Source organism: Corvus moneduloides, chromosome 2, assembly GCF_009650955.1.
Source record: "Corvus moneduloides isolate bCorMon1 chromosome 2, bCorMon1.pri, whole genome shotgun sequence".
Lineage (NCBI taxonomy): Eukaryota > Metazoa > Chordata > Aves > Passeriformes > Corvidae > Corvus > Corvus moneduloides.
The window spans coordinates 55,642,872-55,663,611 of NC_045477.1; the positions used below are offsets into that span (position 1 = coordinate 55,642,872).

A 20,740-nucleotide genomic window follows, 5' to 3' on the forward strand; every position below is an offset into this window, starting at 1 on the left:
TCCTTTCCTTTGCTGTTTAGTCCATCCCTTTTAAACCAATCAATCCACAGATTAAAGCTTGAAAAGATTTCATGTTATCTAACCTCTACTAGCCTTCTATGAGATCAACTAGACTTACTCCATCAACCCAATGGGGGGGGGGGGGGGAGGGGGAAGTACTCTAGCAGCCTAAAAACTCATACAGAAGGAGAGAAATTGTTTCCTCTATCTACAAGCAGGAGAGGAGCAGGTGTGTCTCTTTCAAAGGAAACTGAAACAATTTAAGAGAAAAGAGAAGCATTTTAAACACGCAAGAAGGACGAAGTCCAGAGTTTTATTCTGAGCTTCCTTTTCCCTTTTTAAGCAATTACACAACCAACTTTTACTTGTAATTTGTATGTGTGATTTTATTTGCATTAAGCTAACAAGTTTCCTGACATGGGGGAGAGCCTTTAACTGCCTCTGCAACAGTCGCAAGGGATTAGGCTGGCTAGATAAAAATACTCTGTTCATCCTAAGTTTTATAATGCTCATTTGAAGACTTGCCTGCCACATTAACAGGAGGAAAAAAAAGGGACTCTTCAGTGCCATAACAGCTTCACATTATCTCCATAGGTGGACACCATCACCACATTTTAATAAAGCAGTCAGCCATTTCTCAGAAGCAGTCTTACAGTGACTTAGGGGTGTCTGAGCAGGGAGCTCCAAAAGACAGCTGAGAAGGTCAAAATGCCCAGCCCTGCTTCCTCTACACCTACTTTTCCAGAGACTTACGGAGGTGAAACAAATGAAGTCTCTTAATTGATCCTTTTGCTTGGCTGAAATCTAATCTAAAAATAAAAAAATTTAATCTGTCTATATTTTTGTCACATTCAGCTGCCACTGTAATTATCTCAAGATCATATTTAATAGAGGGTTCTCCATTCAAGGGCTTCAAACTATATTTAGCAATTAAGACAGCCTCAGATCCCAGTGTGGAAGTGAACAAGCTCTTAATGTGGAGGGAAGCTAGAGCACAAAGCTATAGAAAACTTCGCCAGGATTGGAACAGAAAATCTGTGGCACAGCCAGAAAGACATCCTGGCTCTCAGCCCTACTTGTCAACCATAATAAATTCCTTCCTGTACATACACATGTTCAAAGAGAAACTCCAGTAAATAGACAAAAAAAAGCCAAAACCCATCAAAATAACTGAATAAATAACAGTACTTAGGTCAAAGAAAATACTGTCCTGTCAGAGTTTGTCTTCACTGCACCAGACAGCACAAGTTCTTCTGCATAAGACTGCTTAACCCAAGTGAGAACAAATGCCTGCACCATGACACAGGTGTGCCTCTAAAAGCAGTAACAGTAGTTACGGAATAATGGTCCCAACACAGAGCATTTTGTGCACCTGACAACCCTCATTTAACAGTGCATACTCTGGCCTTGGAAACACTGTAAGAATTTATTACAACGCTGTTAATATTGAAGTTGCTTTTTTCCCTCTTTTAAGAGCTTTCAGTATTAGCATCAGCACAGACTGAATGCAGTACATTAGACAAGTTCAAATGCATTTCACCTTTGACCACTTAAACTTCTATTTAATTCCAGCACTGAAGGTGAGGGTACCACCAGAGGAACATACAACACTGGTCAGCACAACTCTAAAAGCTTGGAAAGCCTTCAAATACTTGTTTTATTTCAGTGAAATATTTCTTTACCAGTCGACTTGGACTTTTGAATTTAAGGGATCCTGCCCCCATGTCCTAAATGAGAGCAAGTATCCAACTCAGTGGCGTCTTGGGGAGGAAGGAGCAGTGTCCTACAGCCACTCTCCAAGCACACTGCAAGGGTTATAAGCACTTTTCCTTCTGACCCCATGTGGTGGAGCAGGTTTGCCACACAAATCCAAAATCACTTAAATGGTATCTAAACTCAGAGAAGCAGAGTTATGTGGTCACTGACTGAAGCAGCGCACAAAACTTGCTCGCTGCTAAAGTGAGATGATTTCAAGCACCTCATCAGCTCCTGGCTTTAAGGAACCCATTCTTACTCTGCCTTTGGTGCCTTTTCAAGAGCCACAGGAAGCCTGTTGATGGAAATGCAGACTTTGCTCATCTAGCACTAGCAACAAATGACAGGTCCTAACTCATTCCCATCTCTAAGGCAGAAAGGCAGACAGACTCACATATGCACTTCCCTGCAGCAACAGCATCGTTTCCTTTGGAGACAAAAACCCCCTCAGTGTACAAGGCCCGCCCTGCAGCTGCTTCCTCCTGCCTACCCCCTCCTTCCCATCCCGAAGGAAAATTGCCTGTGGTGAAGGGCTGTAAGCGAGACTATTACCATATCAATTCTTCCTCCATAACTGTTAAACTTCTTAAAATTTAAGGTGTTGGGGGCTACTGAAGTCCTTTCCGAACCTGTCGGCACAAAGCCCAACATCTTAAAACATGATCCAACGAAAGGAGAGAGTGAAATGAAGCTTCGCCCCTGCTCATGCTGGAGCCTAGCCAGAAGGGAGGCCACTCCTGACTCCCAACTGCTCCCAGTGAACTAACGCAGGTTCTTCAGCTTGGACAAGCTCACACAAATTAAAACACTGCTTGGTAACAATCAGCTGCATCTAAATTAACAAAGTGGTATAAAATTCGCGTTTGCCGTTCACACTTCTACACTGAAATGACTCAGCCTGCCCGCTCAGTCATAACTCTCCTCGCTGAAACAGGAAGGGAAGGAAAAAACTGTCAATTCAGGGGGTTCACATTTTCATCTGCAGCTGAATGGTATTTCTGGACATATACAAATATCACTTAGGTCGTCAATTAGTGCAAAGTGCATGTACTGTACTGCACCAGAAGGGTACAGCAGCAACAGAGTCCTAAAGACAACGCAACCATACACACAATGCCATAAATACAGCTCTGAGTAGTGTCCACGCTTGTAACAGGAGCAACAACACAGGCCACAGCAAGCCAGGAGCTCTGACAGATGGAGCAAAGGCTGAGGATGCACCTTCACTACTGCTCTAAAGCACATCTACAGTGGTAAAAGGGACCAGACATCCCACTCTGCCTCTGCACACCCACACCTTTGTCCAAACGCCAAATCAAGTTCTAATCAGTGAGATACGCACTCACTGCCATTAGTTTCTCTCTCTAAACGTGAATTATTTCTTGAGCCTTTGACATGTGACATCAAATTTCTGTACTTCAGGGATTTTTGTTCCAGTAGCTGAGCCTGCCCCACACAGTTTTCCTGCGCAAACAAAGTTGGAGCAGCAAAGCTGAGAGCGGAGCTCCCATAGCCCGATGCAGAACTTTTGCAGGAAAACCCTTCTTTCACCATGCAAGGTTGCCAGGAACAGAAACAAAATTTAGGGTGAGATGACTGCTTTTGTGAGAAAAGCCAGGAAAGCCTTTATGCTAAGGTACATATTAGTTGGACACGAGAGACTCTGCCAAGCTCACATTTTCATTTCCTGACTGACTTAGATGTCCAAGATGCACTATGCTTTACAGTTAAGCATGAATTTCAAGAATAGTCAAAAAGGTTTCTTGTGGTTGTAGCCTACTGAAGTTAAACTGCCTGATTTCACCTCAAAATCAAGGTGAAAATGTTTCACAGAAAACTATAAAGAAAACCTGAAATAAAATAAGCAAGACCCACTTTTGTATGTTTCTGAATTTTGTCTGACATACCTTACATTAAGAAACTATGCCAAAACCCTGTGAAGCGCTATTATTTACTCTTTCACAGCAGACTAGAAAGGTTTTGCCCCAGAGCCTTGCTTAGGTGCAACTGATTAAAATACAGTTCAAAAGAACCATGCCACCCAGCCAGATATGAAGAGGTTTGTTACTCTAAGACTTAGAAATAGACCGTGTCTGATGCCAGAAGTGAGTCTATCCAAGTTGTTGTTTAATAAATGAGTCTGTCTAAACTGAGATTTATCTCATATCTGCCCCTAAAGGCAGTAAGAGCAGCTTTTTTTTTAATATTTACTTAACAATGTAATTAGTTACAACATGTTTTCCTTTCAATTATCAGTGACTAATGGGAGTATTTTGTGCATATGTGGTAACTGTCCCCCTTTAAATTACCAGAGCCACAGTAGAGTATATGCATTTTGCTGTATTAATTCTGTGCTTAGATATTCAAGAAAACACTTTCTGCATCACAACATTTCAAAAAAGCACTGGAATCAATTTTTTTTGAAAAAGAACCACCTTTCTGATTAGAAATAAAGCTTGGGATGTGCTTTCTAATATGGAATATGTTAAAAAAAAAAAAATCTCTCCACCCACTGCAACACATCTCAGTCCTGTGAATATCCAAAAGCAACCCTCTTTTTCAGTAATTATTTGGTGCATTTATTTAATTATCTATCAATGTTACTTTGTCCCTCTTGAGGTTTGTACTGGCGTATTGGGGGAATTTAGACAGAACTACTCAGCTGATTTCTGATGATTAATGTGTCCTCTATTACAAGCAAAGCTATTAACAAAAGGCATAATGTTAGTTCAACCCTATATAAAATCCCACAATTACTACTATCTCCAAAGAAAGACAGGAACTTAAGGGCATGGGAGCTATTTAGACACTGCAAAGTCTTGTTATAACTGAAAAGTTTTCGGACCCCAGCAACGTTGACAAAGGACCTCTCAGGGAGCATGGAAAGAGTTAAGAGGCAGCTGCAGCACTCTGCAAGCTACATCTGCAAGGTACAGCAGAGACAGGGGAAGGCAAACAAACCAAACTGAAACCATTCTTCGGCGCCCGGCCTCTTCTTCCTGTGATGTCATGCTACAAATTGCCCGGGCGCTCTGCTCTGCTCTCCAGAAGGAGCTGGGCTGGCAGGAGCTGCCGAGGGCTGTGGGCTGCAGGAACGAACACGCTCTGGAATTCGGTTTCTGCCCTGGCAAGCAGCTCCCTCCCTTCTGCTTCCTGCCCCATGGGGCCAGGCAGCGAGCCGAAAAACTTGCTGTACAGAAAGAAGGGAGAGGGGGAAATGCAAGTGCCGACACTTCGCAGTGTCCAGGAAAACACTTCCTAAAGTACATGCTCCCAGTAAATTCGGATGGACAAGCCTTCGCCATCACAATCTGCAGCCAAGAGTAAGGCAGAAAGTCCTACAATGGCTTCATTGAATCGAGGCGGGAAATGGAACTAAGCAAGCTTTGGGGTGACCTCATCTGCCACAAATGATGCATTTTCTGACTTTTGCAGACTGGCTATGTGATTACAAATAGCACTCGGCAGAGAAGAGAGACTTCCTGGTGATTTCTGCTGGAGATGTACTCCCCTGCCACAGAGTTCACCTTCCTTCCCTGAAGTTTCGCAGCGTAACAAACTCGCCAAAGCACGCTGTTCAAATACATCTGACCTGCAAGTTCTTCTGGAATTCCAAAAAAGTTGCAATAAAAATACCAGAGAAAACATCAAATCACAGGAATTTTTAACATACCATTATAATGGTAAGCTCTAATTGTTCCACTGAGGACTCCTTTAAATATACTTTATATGGGTGTATCTTTAGCATGGTGTTTGTTCTTGGCCTCATAGCAAACTGTGTAGCGATCTACATTTTCACCTGTACTTTAAAAGTGCGAAACGAGACTACAACTTACATGCTTAATTTAGCCATATCAGATCTGCTTTTTGTGTTTACATTACCCTTCAGGATTTATTACTTTGTAACCAGAAACTGGCCATTTGGAGACATTCTCTGCAAGATTTCTGTCACTCTCTTTTATACAAATATGTATGGGAGCATTTTGTTTCTGACTTGCATCAGCGTGGATCGCTTTTTAGCCATCGTACATCCCTTCCGATCCAAGACTCTCCGGACCAAAAGGAATGCAAAGATTGTCTGCGTTGCAGTATGGATAACTGTGCTAGCAGGCAGCACACCAGCAAGCTTTTTCCAGTCCACAAACAGCTGGAACAATACGGAGCAAAGGACGTGCTTTGAAAACTTTTCAGAGGACACGTGGAAAACCTACCTATCCCGGATTGTTATCTTCATTGAAACCGTTGGGTTTTTTATTCCTCTCATCCTGAACGTGACCTGCTCCACTATGGTTCTACGGACTCTGAATAAACCGCTTACATTAAGCCGGAATAAAGTAAGCAAGAAAAAGGTACTCAAAATGATTTTTGTCCATTTGGTGATATTCTGCTTCTGCTTTGTGCCTTATAATGTTACCTTAATACTCTACTCCCTTATGAGAACACAGACCTGGGTCAATTGCTCAGTGGTGGCTGCAGTCAGGACTATGTACCCCATCACTCTGTGCATTGCTGTTTCAAACTGCTGTTTTGACCCCATAGTCTATTACTTCACATCCGATACCATTCAAAATTCCATAAAAAAGAATCGGTCCACCAGACCACGGGACGTCAGATTCTCTGAAAGGCCAGTTTCAGAAAACTTCATTCAACACAGCCTCCAGACCATAAAAATGAAAATATTTGACGGTGACTCTACAATATGAACTGTATTAAAAGACTATTGGGACTAAACTGGAATTAGAAGCCTGCACATTTCTTAGCTGTGGACATATATTTTGATATGTAAAGGTTGTGCTTCCTTCACATCTGAAAAGCTTATTACAAGGCTGTAAAAGTGTTAAGCATAACAGCACACAGAAAAAGTATTTTAAAAATCTATGTCAAAGGTCTGTTCCTACAGATTGTATGTTAGAAATGAACTTTAGGGTTTAGACTAGGTTAACCAAAGTCTAAAGGCTGTTTGTCAAGTCAAACACAAATGAAAAAGTAGGTTGTTTTTCCTTCCTGAAGTTAAAACAGTTGCTCAATTTAATTGTATCAGTTTCCAAGTTACTGAGGATGGGGGTGAAGTTAACCTGCTTTGCACTGCGGAAAAACTCCCCATATTGTCATATCACTTCAGCTACCACATCTAGTTCTCTAGAGTTTCCCTCTTGTCTCTTACTTCTCCCCGTCTTTTTCTCTGCACTTTCCTTCTTAGGGACCATTACTTTCACAGGAGGCTTCAATCAGTGGGTTACAAGAACCCTGTTTCTTCCAGGCTTATCTGATAAAAATACATGCTCTCTCCACAAGCCTGGCCCCCATAAAGCAATTAAGTCTGGTAGTTTAGAGCATTTGGAAACGTCTCAGACAAACTGGTTTTCCTTCTCACCTCTCCCTCAGAAGCCTGTGGTAATTAGAACAAAGTAACTTGTGATGACTGAAGTTAATGCTTTAGGTACAATACCACTTTATTAAACTCTTTTGTGAGAAGTTCTTCGACTCAGCATGACTTTTGAGGAAAATAACATCCTCTGAATAAGTTAATTCAATCTCAAAGTACAGTTTCTTAGAAAAACAAGACCTTTTCTAACCAGAAATGAACGTGTGCATCAAGTCAATTATTTCTTCCAGGAAACTATTTGGTGTCCCATAAATTCAAGATGCAGTAATTTTGGAGAACACGAGCATTTAAAACTTCAAATGCTATTTTCTTTCAAACTTTAAAAAGTTTTAAAAATTAAGTACTTGGGGCTCTGTGCTGGCAAAATTAATCAAGACACTTTGAAAAGTCAGCACCATGTAAAAGGAGGAATATACATATATTACTGTTACAAACAGGAATACATAGACAAAACTGCATTACAACATCCTGCTATACATGTTTCCCAGCTACTAGAACACTGTGTACATTTTCTGCAGAATTAATTTAACATCACTGTAAAATAAAATAAAATTTAAAAGGTGAAATAAGTGTTGTTTTTTCCTCCCCAAAAACAATGGAGTCAAGAATAAGAACTGAGTCCGAACAAATTTGCTCTTAAGATTTAGGGCAGTCAACTGCAACACAGATACAGCCCTGAGACATTTTTACACCAGGGCTGTATATACAGAGGAGTGAATCAATGTTGAGAAAATGCATATTGAGCCATCAAACTATATGGTAAGTTGTAATCTGGATGAGTTTATTTCCCTATGCAAAGCTTCTGTTTAATTGTTATAAATCAACCATACATTGCCTCTTACTTCTGGGAAACCGAGTTACTCAATGGCTGCTGGGAACCAGAGTTGATTGAATTTTAAATTCAACAGGATTTTCAATCTTTAGCCACAGAACTTAGGAAAATTGAAATAGTATGGGCTTAAGCTACAAAGATAGCATAGATATAAATGTCTGCATAACATCTGAGAATAAGCAACTATCTTTGTTGGGAATCCTAAAATCTTCTGATTCACATCTGATTTCAAAAAAATGCACAAAACTCTCAGCATGAGTAGAAATTCTCTATTTTTTCCATATACCACTGACAAATCCAAAGTCTAAAACCAGATATGCCCCTCTAAGGTCTCAATGCCTCTCTCTCTGAAGGGTCTGTTTAATATTAGACTCCCTCCAAGAAATGCGAGATAATAGCCCCCAATGTCACTGCTGGGCTATGTTTCCAGGGCACTACTCCCCTGAGCTCATCAAAGCTGTTACTCATTTGAGTGACAACTTGTTCAGCAACAGCCCTCTGCCTTACAGCAGTGAGCACCCCAGAGCCTCACCCCGGTAAAGAGAAGCTACTCTGAGATTACAAAACTGAAGGGAAAAGTAAAAACCCATCACTGACTTAAAAGCAGAACAAGCAGACAAAGTCACATATATGAGCACTCCCCTTTAAACCAAACCTTTCCTTGGTGTATTACCTCAAGTAGCCTGGAGAAGCACAGACAATAGCTCTCTCTGCTTTGCACTCACACTCCAGGGCAGCAGCTTCTGTTTTTTGGGAAGAGCACAGTGCAACACAGTGCAATACCTTTCCGATCAGCTAATAGCTCAGTCTCCAGAAGCTATTTGAGGAAACTTTGTATTATTTTTATTAAACATTTCCACTCTTCCACAGAGGGAAGAAAAACCAACAAACCAGCAAATACCCAAACGAAAAAACCCAATGCAGTCAAAAAGCATCATCTGTAATGCTGAGAATCAGACCATTACTTGAAAAATTCCTGATCTGATTGGGAAGATGGGGAGTAAAACAGTACCTCCCACAAGCTGATATAAAGACAGGGTACCAGCTATTCAGGACTGGATGAGGTTTTCTCCGCCTTTTCTGGTTCTGCAACAGATTATCCTGGAGAGGTGTGGATGGAGCAATGCTTTCACTGGTAGATTCTGCAACAGATGCACTCCCTCTCTCTGCTCTTGTCTTTGATACCAACTCTTCTGTCTCTCTGGTAAGGTCTTATGCCAAAATTTAAATGTAAAATGAGAAGTTATGCTCCTAAGTCATGCCAAGACATCTCAAATGAAAAAAAGCTTACATTGTCAGAGCTGCTGAGGATCTGAATGTGTTGCAACCAGTACTTCCTGAAAGTGCATTATTTTTATTCACATTCCTACAAAGGGAGAGTTAAGAGTTCAGTTTTAAGACCAAAACTTGAGAAATTGTTCTTTTTAGTGTGGTTTCTTCATCTACGGAGTGCAGAAAATGCCCACTTCCTATAAAAATAAAAGCAGGCCAAATTTAATTGATTCCAAGGATGTTTTTGATCTAAACCAAGGCAGGTAGATATTGATAATTAGAGAATTAACAAGTAGTTTTAAAAGACAAGGAAAAAGAAAATTTACTATAAACACCTCAGATTTACCATTACTTCAAAGTCAAAAGATGTCCTATTCTATACTTTCTATATTCAGCTTGAAGTTTTAATTTCTGGCTTTAACAAGAACAGAATGCCAGGCAATTTTTTTTTTCACCTCAGTACACAAGTCTTTTACATTTAAAAAAAATACCAATACCAAGTCAAATTCCTTTTTCATCTAAAAGTGTGTAAAAAAATCCCTACAGAACATTGTTCAGGCAGGTAAGGAATCCTTAACCAAAATCAACCTCCAAGCTTTTGTTTCTTAAGGAACTAACCTCAGTCACAGAAATGCAAAAAATTGAAAAAGAGCTCTTGAGATCAGGTGAAAGATAAGAATGACAGTACTGGATCAGACCCCAAACATGCAACTAATCTACAATCCTGACTCCAAGGGCAGATGAGGCTAGATGCCTGGGGAACAAGATAAGAGTAGGAGAAGCACACAAGGCTTTCTCAGGTGCAACACCACTTCATCAGTCATATCTCAGGACTTTCTGGGTCAGATATATTTGTGTGTTCAGCAAAATTTTTTCTTCTGTGAGCTTGTTATGTCCTCCTTCAAATTTGTGTAAAGTTTTTAATGTTCACAACAGTAAAAAAGTTCACACTCTGTGTGTGTGTGTGCATTGGGGGAACAAAACTAAGAAACCCAAATTTCCTTTTGTTTCAAATCCACTGGTTTCATTAGTGCCCTTCTCATTTCTTTTAAAACACGGCAGGGAGCACTAGATTGTCATTCAGTCTTTACATGTCACTCGTGATTAGACAGTCTTGCATCATCTCTTGCAAATGACAAAGTGATTTTCATTTGTAATTTCAAGCACCATCATAACCAAAGATGAGACTTCTAGAATTACACAAAGAACTTAGCTAAAATTAGAGAACCCAGTGAGGCTCACTTTGAAACTGGTGATTATGAAAATCCCACCTGATCACAATATCCTCTAGCCTTATTTATTCTTTCAAGTTATTTTCTAAGAGTTTTATCAGTGAAGAGCAATTTGTTCATACTTTTCCAGCAGTAAATGTAATATTATAAGGTTCTTGCATCTAAGCAGACCTGTAAATCCTGACAAGTTCCCTTTTTGGCTAGGCTATTAACATTTAGACCTCAGGGTTTCTGGCATTTGAGCACCACTGACAAAATGAAAGAGGATACATTTCAAAAGCTAAGACAAAGTCTAAATCAGAACGATTCTAAATCTAGAAGACAGAAATGCCTGGGCTGCATTTTTATCCAATTACCAGAATGTTGAAAACATTGTATAAACACAACTATCACTGCATTAGCACATTTACAGAACATACTCAATAGGGCTCATTTAAGATGAGCCAAATTCAGAAAGCCAAGTTTGCACAGTCTAACACTTCTGCAAGCTGGATGGAGAAGTTTTGCTTTGACAATTCTGGTTTGACTGAAGCCTTTCATATTTATCACCTCACCCCCATCCAGTTCCTGTCATATAGCTGCTTATAAAGCAAGCCCAGTTCTTCCCATAGGAAAACTGAACTTACCACAAAACGAAAAGAACCCTTCACACATTTTCTGGTCTTCTATAAAACCTACTACATTGCTGGAAAACTAAAAATTCCAGAGCTGAGAATTTAGATTTTAAATAATTCTTTTTCTTCTATTTAAGAAGCAGTCTGCCCACTCTAGTTCTATCAAAACTAAAAGCTGTTCAGCAATAAGAAGGGGCAAATTTTCTGTAGTTTAAACCTGAGAATCAAACCACAAGCAATGACAATGGAAGGCCTCTAGAAAGCTCTAACCCTTTTATGATGAGATAAAAAGAATATTTTTGCACACACATAGCTTTAATATTTCCCCTAACTCTATCTTTTTTAGACAGTGAGTTCCTGCCTTAAAGAACAAAATTCTTAAATAACAATGCTAGCAACAGGAGGCATTCTCATAATGCCATCATTTTGGGAATAATATTAAGTCTATCTCACATGAAAACAACTGTGGCTAGGTTAAGTCTGCTTTTCAGATGAATTCTGCAAATACTGCTGCTTTATGAAAGGAAGTCTATTGGAAAAATTTAAGTACATAGCAAAACACAGACAAAAATGAGAATATTGATGGTGAAGCAAGTACCAAAATATCTGCCTTTTTGGCCTAACAAAAAAAAAATGTTTCATTAATGAAATCAAATCCGAAAACTGCTGGCCTACTTGTATACTTAAGTTATTTCACACTTCTTACGTGTGAAAGAAAGTTTACCACATAGACTGCATGCTATTGTATTTGTATTGCTCCTGTGGGTAGCAAATGCAAAACAAAAAACTCAGTACCTGCTGCTGTCCAGATAAGATCTGTGAGTTCCTCCCAGCTGCTGGAAGGTGCAACAGGCACACAGAGAGCGTGCCAAGCACGGGCTCTGGTCTGAGCAGGGTGACTCCCAAACAGAAAGGACAGGGCGCTGGCAGTCCAGGGACGTACCCAAGCCAAGTTCAGAGCAGGCAGAGTCTACCTGGGTGAGCCTCAAGTCTCTGCTCAGGGTTCAGAACACCAGGCACGCAGCTGTGGAGGCTCCACACTCAGCTGTGCACCTACCAACCTGCACCTAACCCCATCCTGACAGGCAAATCCAGCCCAAAGGAAAAGCTTCCACCAAGCCTAGAGGGATTCCCTTTCTGGAGGATGGTGAACATTATGCCTGCTGAACAGCTGTGAACAGGGGGATCCACATCCCTGACAAGGGCTTTTTATTGCTAGAAAGTTACTGTAAGATAGTGATACAAACACATAACTGAAATACTATATATATTTATATAGTAAAAAAACAGGCACAAAAGCACTTACTTGGTCTACAAAAAAGCAACTCAAAACAAACTCCGTGCTTTCATGCACACAATAACTTAAAGAAAGTGCAGCAAGCAAAGAAACAAAAACATCTTCCAATAATATGTAATTTGACAGTTTGACAAGATACTGGTTTGGCCTAAGAGCTTGAAAATTGAGCACACAGCTGGGAAAAAAACCCCAAACCTCCACATTAGAATGTTTGTTTGGCACCCACTTTGCTTCTTAACATAAGCTAATTTTACTTCCATAGAAGAGTTAGCAAGTGAGTGAGTCAAATGACACAGCAATCAGGAAAGAAAGAGTAATGAAAGCTTGTGACAACTATTCAGGACTCTGGATCAGATGAAATAAGCCAGACCAAAACAAAAAAACAGATCAACCAACAACAATAAAACCCCCAAAACCAAAACAAAACTTCATTCTATTCATTTTACCAGTTTTGCTTCACTACAGAGACTTACAAAACTACAAAGTCGGAGAGCATAGTCCCATCCAAGGAAGGAGCAACAGGGATACAGTCACAGAGCTTAACCTAAGCTTTATTTACTTTTGTATTTAGGGAGACGTCACATCAAATTTGCCACAACTCAGCAAGATTTTACAAAACTGAAGAATTGCAAAGATACCTCCCTGAATTCTAATATATTTTTCCGTCATGGGCGACCTTTAAACACTCCTACAAAGTATTTACAATGCAGATATAACAGTGTTGCAGTAGGAAAAGCTGAAGTTCAAACTACCTAGAAACACAGTAGGACTAAAATCAAATTCCTACAGGTGTGATATGACCACCAAAACATTGGAGAGTATTAAAAAAAAAATTTAAAAACCCCAACAACTTGAAAAACAAGGATTCCTAGAAAACTATTTCACTATTCCTTATTACTTATAATCAGGCAATCTTAAAGAAAAAAAGACTAAAGAAAAGTCTATCATGTTAAAGCAGACTTATTTCTGTGACTAAATCTGTACTTGGTACTGGTGTACAGACAAGCAAGATACGTTTATGCTGCACCAACAGAGCTGGCAGCTCCACTGAGCACAGCCTGTAAACCCCAGCTCCCTGTTACAGCTGTAAATCTATAACCAGAGAGATCCTGACACAGCCTGGGTACATGACCTCCATGTGAAAACACAGCAGCGGCTACAGGCAAGATACACAGCACAAGCAGCCACCTAAAGCAAACCTAGGCACAATTACATAACCACCTCTTGCTAATCACCCTTCCATGCTTTAAGGAAGGGGGAAATGCAGTTATGAAGAAGAGAGTTAAGCAAATGATTTGCTCCTACTAACCTTAACAGACAAACGCTATAAATCTAGTTTAGGTTTGTCATTGAGTCAGATGACAGTGGAAAGTGAATAATCCCACTGTAAAATACCTGTTTAAAATAAACAGAATGAACTGCTTCCTGGAAGTACAGCTCTGTCTCAAGTATAGAGGAAACCTAAATGTCTAAGTTACAGAAGTAGGATTCATACCCCCTAAAGAAACTCTATACCCTAAAGCAGTAGATGCAGTAGGGAAAAACTTAAAATTCTTAATCAAGAATGGAATCTAAACTTCACAGAATGAAAACTCTGCATAGTTGCTGTGTCTTAGGTAATCCCTTTAGTCGTGTTTGTACTTGAACCAAGAGCATCTTAAGGGTTGGGCTGACTTGGTATACCTGCAAAAGATAAACCTGTTAACACTGTGCTAACATAACCAAAATCCTCCAGTCCTAGTGAGTGCTTTATACACTTTGTGAGTGCCTACTAAAAAGTGAATACACTGTCAACACAGACAAAAGCAGGAAACACAGGACCTCAGCTTTAAATGTTCTGGCTTCTCTTCCAGTAGCCTAGAGGATTTTCTCAAATGGTAACACCCAAGCATGAACAACAGTTTGAGTCATCCTCACGATAAATAGGAGTGGCAGGGAAGATTTTCAAAGTGATGGGAGAGACAGTGAAGAGTGTAATTCGCTGTTCTTCCTGGTTTTTCAATTTGCCTTCAGCTGTTAAAGCAGATAAGTTTCAAGCCTCAAAAAGCACAGCATGATTTTTATCAAAGGAAACTCTTCAGGAGTACTAGAAAGGCATGGGATAAACACTCTTACATATTTCATTTAAGCATTTATTAAAGAGTGTGTGTATATATATAGCCAAAATTTTTTTTAAAAAGCTTATAAACATAAATATATTCATATATTTATATTACATTATGTCATATATTCACAAATACCCCAAAAGCAATCATCTTATAGATTCATAAAAATGTGTCCTGTTATGACAAAGGTAAAATCACAGAAGGCTTTCCAGCCACAGCTGTGACAACTGAAATGTCATAACCTTAAAAAAATTTTAAAAAGCACATGCAACAGAACCAGTATGAGCCTTTAGCACTATCACGCCAAGGAGGAGTGGTCGTGACTTCTCTCATCCCACATGCTTCTGGAACACACTCATGATACAAGCAGAAATATATTTAGTATGTACAGACAGAAAACCTCAAATATGTTCTCAGTTCCTTTTTGAAGGTTAAAGCTGCATACTCCTAATGTAACTTTGTAGAAAGGAGCATGGTGAGCACATGACAAACCATTGTTTGGTGACCCTTATCATGTTTTGTCCCCAGCAAGAAAAACACTAGAAAATTCCATATTACAAATCACTGCCCATTGCAGCTTCCAAGCTGAGACAAGATACTACGTGCCTAAAATCCAGAAGCCCACAAGACATGAGTGATGTCTTGAGCAATCTGATGACTGCAATTCCTGAGGTGCCTGTCTTTACACCAGTGAAGCTACCTCTGTAGATTGTATCCTGCCAGTGAGCATGCTTGCAGATGTTGTCATTCTGGATATGCTCAGCAATTTTTTTGTGCCTAAGGCTGTCCCCCATTCACAAATTAGGCATTCCTGTATCTGAGGAAAGGCAAAATTTAGCAGGCATCAAAGGAGTACGCCTGATACAGACCAGCTTTCCCAGGAGAAGCCAGCTGCTGTGCAGAAACACGCACGAGTCCTGCAGCCCAGAGGAAAGACAGCACAGGAACGCGTGACTCATTCGCCAGCACTAAAGTCACTCGTGGTTGAGCCCACGACTGCATCTGTGGTTGGTAGCACAACAAGCCACAGCCTGTCCTGAGGCCTCAAGGGCAAGTGGCAAAGCACAGCTTGCACCCACATAACTATGCACTCTCCACTGCTAATCCATACCAGCAGCTGAAAATAGTCCCTGAGCTGCATCATGCCCCAAATCTTGCCTAGGCATTGTCCAGAGGAGAGCCGACAAATGCCAGAACAGGCCAGGGAACACGTTAGCAATGAAATACCCCCAATGACTGTGGGGCAATACTTAAGCCCAAACTATTGTCCCTTTGAGGCCAGTACTACAGACTCAGCCCCAAATACCCAGCCCTTGCTGCCTGCCTTTACTTGGCTGCCTATCAACAAGATTTTAGATTCATTCTTTTAACACAACAGTAAACCACTTATCCAGTAACCTAATGTATCAAATCGTAACAGTGTGACCATTCCTACTTCTTCCTCGTTTAAAAGGAATCACTTGAGATGTTGAAACCAAAGAGGACTTTAAACTGCATGTAGACACCTACCTTCACAGGAGCTGCAGGACTTCAAGCATACCTAACAGAAAACCCTACTGAGAAGGATAAAAAAAACACAAGAAAATATATTAACTCCCCTTTCTAGATGCTCAATTCCTCCTTACAAGGAGCACAGAAACCTAATATGAAATTGTACACTGCACCCAAGGAAAGAGGCACTAAGCACTGGAGAACAGTGAGCTCCACAGTAAGTGTGTCCTTGTACAGCCAAAGACCAGGAGGCTGCATAGCTAAGCCTGCACTATTCCAAAGTACTAAGGAGCACTAACTCACCTGTAACTGCTCACAGGTTTTACCATGACCTGGATTTGTCTAACTCTTTTTATGCAAATCTCAAACATACCTACTTAATATTTTTCTCTTTAATGCATGATCAAAGTAGGTCTGCTGTTATTCCAGCTCAGCAAGTTTGTCATATTAATGCAATAATATATTCTTTGGGAATACATGGTTTTGAGCACAAAGGCACTTCTGCCACAATGAGCTGCATCATTTAAAACCAACAGAAGTCTTTGGTGTGGGATGAGGTATTTAAGTATAAACACCGACTATACAGTTAGTTGACAAATACTTATTGTGAACATCAAGTTACAATGCGTGATAAAACAACACTGTAGATCTCATTGCAAAATAGAATAGAAACAATAAAAACCACAGAAAAGAAGAAGCTAAAAAAGGAGAAACATTATGGAGCACAGTTTAAGCAATGCTACATGAAAGAAGTTATAAATAAAGCAAAACACACTTGTCTACTTCTAATCGTATTTTAGCCATTAGGAGAAGTAACTTTGTGAAGCCATCTTTATCTTTCATCAGTCATTAAATAAACTCCAAAACATACTGCAACTCCAAATCACAACACATATCAATACTGGTGTTCCTTCCTCCTTTGAAAAATACAAACACTAATTTGGACAGCATGTATTAAAGAGCAATACAGCCAAAGAAGGCTACAGTGTCAACAGCTGCAGTGCAATGCACTGCTTTGGTTTCACATATGTTTGTTACTCACACAAAAACAAACATGAAAACCACAGCTGAAGTTACCAGACCAAATCAGGCTCTGAATGAACTCCCTCTAGCCTGCCACAATGAACCTTCACATTCTGTTCTGAACTGTCGGCAGGTTGCAGGTGGTGATGCAGCTGACCCTCATCCCTGCTAACAGCAAGGGCTACCACATAACCTTTTAAAACTGCCCTCCTAAGAGAAATATCCCTTGGAATACTAGTGCTCACATGGATAAGTTAACAAGTTAAAAACAGAACACTACTGTCTACAGAACTAACCAGGAAAGTGTGGAGTGCTTCTGCTTTATCTTCAGGCAAGGCTGTGGTTGGCCTGCAATTCCAGTGCAGAAGAACAAGACCCTTTCACTACCCCAATACTGTACCCATGAAAGGGCATTTGCAAGAAGCACATTCTCTAAGCAGCAGCGTGAAAAACACAGTACCTTGCTTGTACCTCCCCATTCAGAGCTTGTGAGCAGAATGGAAGCTGAGAGGCAGGGAAATACAGCTGGATTGTTTTGCAGATACACATAACAAAGATATGCCATAGGCATTTATTTCCTTGAATGGCACAGCAAAACCAACAAAACCCACAGATATTTCACTCAAAATAGATTGAAAACTGACAGACTTTGAGTTTGGTTTGCTTACACTGAAAACCTGCTCTTTCTTGTTTATTCCTAACAACTGCAGCAAACAGCAAAAACACTTCAGTCAAAGACGTGACATGGCAGTTGACAGGGCTTTCTCTAAGGGAAATTCAAATATTCTGGAATTTGTTCACATAACCTTGATTTGAGATATTCAAAACAATGACTTTTTTGGGTGGCCACAATTGATAGAATTATGGAAAAGGCTGAGCATGAACTCCCAGGCTGGCAGGTGACAAGCTATCCCTTTCATAGGAAACAGATTTTAACTATGGAAGGGTTTAAATCATATTTCTGTAAGTATGATAAAAATGAAGCAAAGGCTATTCAGCATCTTTGAGTCTGAAGTAATTTCAGTTCCCTTTAAAGTTACAAAATCAAAACAGTGCTCAAAATACTGTGAGCACAAACTCAAAGTAAAGAAAGAATATTGTACAGTGTATTTCTATTTTGCAAATAAAAATTACACATCATATTATAATATGATCTCCACATAATCATCTGGAAGCATCATAACCTCACTGGTAAATATTTGAGTGGTTAAATGGGACTTCTCCTTTCAGGGTTCAATAAGGATTTAAGAAAAAGGAAGTACTTTTCACATGATTTAGTCAGTACGTACTTGCCCCTTTTTAAAATCAAGAATTATTGAGAAGAACCTTCAACTGGTTTCCACCCTTTATTTTGTCTAGCTATGCTTATTTTGTTGTTAAAAGAAAGGATGACCTAGAAAAGTTTCATTTCCTTCCTAAAGCACAGATGACTAAATCAGCTAGCTATGCAAAAGCAATAAACATATTCACAGTGAGTAGCTAAGGAGTAGTATTTTATCTTCAGAAAACAGTAAAAACCAGAATCTTTTACATTCACTTGATACAGCTTCCAAAGTCAGGTAAAGGTCAGATGCACTTGAGACTTTTTTTCAGAGAAATTATACAAGGCATTTTTCCTCACAAAAGCTCTGTGACAAGTAAAACTACAATAAATTCAAGCTATTCTGTATTAAATTGCTCAATCCTTTTAAATCTCTCATTGAAGTTCTGTTTTTTAAAGCAGTCAGGAGAATGAGCAAACAATGAAGCAGACAAGCCTTGTAATGAAATGCGCTACCTGGGAAGGTGGAGGACACAAGAACTAAACAAAAATACATAGCAAGTAAGTGGGGAAATCAAAGTTGCATTATACAAATATTTGTAAATAAATGTTTTTCAGAAGTTTCTATTCTTATTTACTAAGCTAGACGTTTTGGGGGTTTATTTGCATAAGCTTTGCTCAATCCATGCTTTTCTTCTTAATTTTAACACTTTTGGGGGCGGGGGGGGGGGCGGGGAACAGAAACCAACAGAAAACCCCCCAAAAACCAAAACCACTCTCTAACCATATGAGGACACTTGAACTTTATCGAGAGTCCATCTTTCTTGGACTGCTTAAAATTAATCCAAAGCAACCACTTATGGTGAGACATTCTTTATGAGTAAGAAGGCGGCATTCTGGCTTTTCTCTCCTCCTTTATCAAGTGTTTGGAGGTTCAGAGGTATTTACTGGTGTGAACTACACTTCTCCAATTGCCTGCCCATTCTTGAGGGAATTGCTAATTAAGCTGACACTTGCAAACCTTGTACACCATTGCATGGAGACAATACCCAGATAAGGAACTGCAGAAGAATACAGTAAACCATTATTTTGTTCACTAGCTGAGCCTTTCTGGGATACCTCAACAGCCTCCTGAGTCAGCCCTGTAAACATTTTCTCCCGTTTCTAATGAATTAAACTCTGCAGGCAAAACCAGCCAATATTCAGATGTGAGGAAGGGGTAAATTTTCCACACTAGAGGACTCATGGCTTTACATTTCCATGTGGGGCTTCAGGTCCTTTGCTGCAGTGAACCAAAGACTCAGCAAGACATTTTGGCATAGAAAATGCTTCAGTACTCCTCCTCCTCTCCTGAGCACTCTGCTATTTACAACTCACAGCCCTTCCTCCCATCATGGGCAGCCAGAGGAGGCAGTGGAGGCCAGCACAGGATCTTGCAGTGCCTGTCCTGGCTGCCACAGCTGTCCTCAGCTTTTGCAGGAAACCTGCTGTGCCCTCTGGTGCCAAGCCTCCAACAATAGGAGACACTCACTGTCTGGAGCCTGGGGAGACCCAGACCAGGGGATATGGAGATCAATGAAGCAGCAGGGCCTTTGGACACATGTCATGCACACTTCTTTTCATTCCCTCCACTGGGCTCCACTCCACATATTTCTCTGTCATTAGGTGATTTTTTTTTTTTAGGCCCCTTCCAACTGAACTATTCCATGCTATTAACACTCAAATCAGCCACCCCAAAACAGTACCAAACATGTCCCTCTAGAAACTCAAAAACAGAGAGTCAAAACATTAAAATACATTCAAGCAGAGCACTCAAAAAACCTGAAATAGTCCTGTGCTTGTTGATGACATTATAATTTGTTTCACAAAAGCCTGACATACCCATAATTTTTGAAAATCCAACTCTTTGGATTTTCCAGTTTGAAAGCCCAGGTCTAAATTAGATTATCCTGCATGCCTTGTTTGAGTTATTGGGTAGAAACTGGTGGATATGGTGTACTGCTGATCAGTAAGCTGGCTTCAAGCTGGTTTGTAGAGGTAGCAGGAGCCACTTCTTGCTCAGAGAGTCACACCCTGGTATCTGTACCTCTATCTTTTGTCCTCTGAAGGTTACAATTCTCAAACACCTTTTACATGCCTGCAAGTTTCCTAAAATAGTGTCTGCCTCTTAAAACACCCCTTCCTCTCCAGAACTAAAAGATAAGGATGGGTTCTTAAATGGTTGCTTTGTGTTTCTCTGGTCAAAACTACCAGTCTATATAGTCTCCTGCTTTGTGGCATAAATAGCCTATTTCTGGTTTATAAGTAACAAACAATGAAAAGAAACAATGTTTGATTTACTAAAATACAGCCAAAAAAAACAAGCCAACCTTCCAGCATTTTATTTTAATGGCATCCAAAAATACCTAAGTGACTGAAATGCAAACGACAACGCAAAACAATATTTTAAGTACTATTAGCAAACATATCAGA

The 20,740-nt window shown here is 40.0% G+C and overlaps 2 protein-coding genes across 2 annotated transcripts in view; one reads left to right on the forward strand and one right to left on the reverse strand.

Moving 5' to 3' along the window:
* The window catches only part of RB1 (RB transcriptional corepressor 1), a 71,310-nt gene that overhangs the window by 22,715 nt on the left and 27,855 nt on the right, over positions 1 to 20,740 (reverse strand). The window lies entirely within an intron of this gene.
* Positions 4,795 to 7,719, forward strand: LPAR6 (lysophosphatidic acid receptor 6). The gene is made up of 2 exons (XM_032099752.1): positions 4,795 to 5,078; positions 5,191 to 7,719. Exon 2 carries the CDS (start codon positions 5,436 to 5,438, stop codon positions 6,456 to 6,458), a length of 1,023 nt encoding a protein of 340 aa, XP_031955643.1. The 5' UTR covers positions 4,795 to 5,078; positions 5,191 to 5,435; the 3' UTR covers positions 6,459 to 7,719.

Excerpts from the sequence above, each read along its gene's own strand:
- LPAR6 (XM_032099752.1), top strand. The coding sequence starts at position 5,436 with ATGGTAAGCTCTAATTGTTCCACTGAGGACTCCTTTAAATATACTTTA.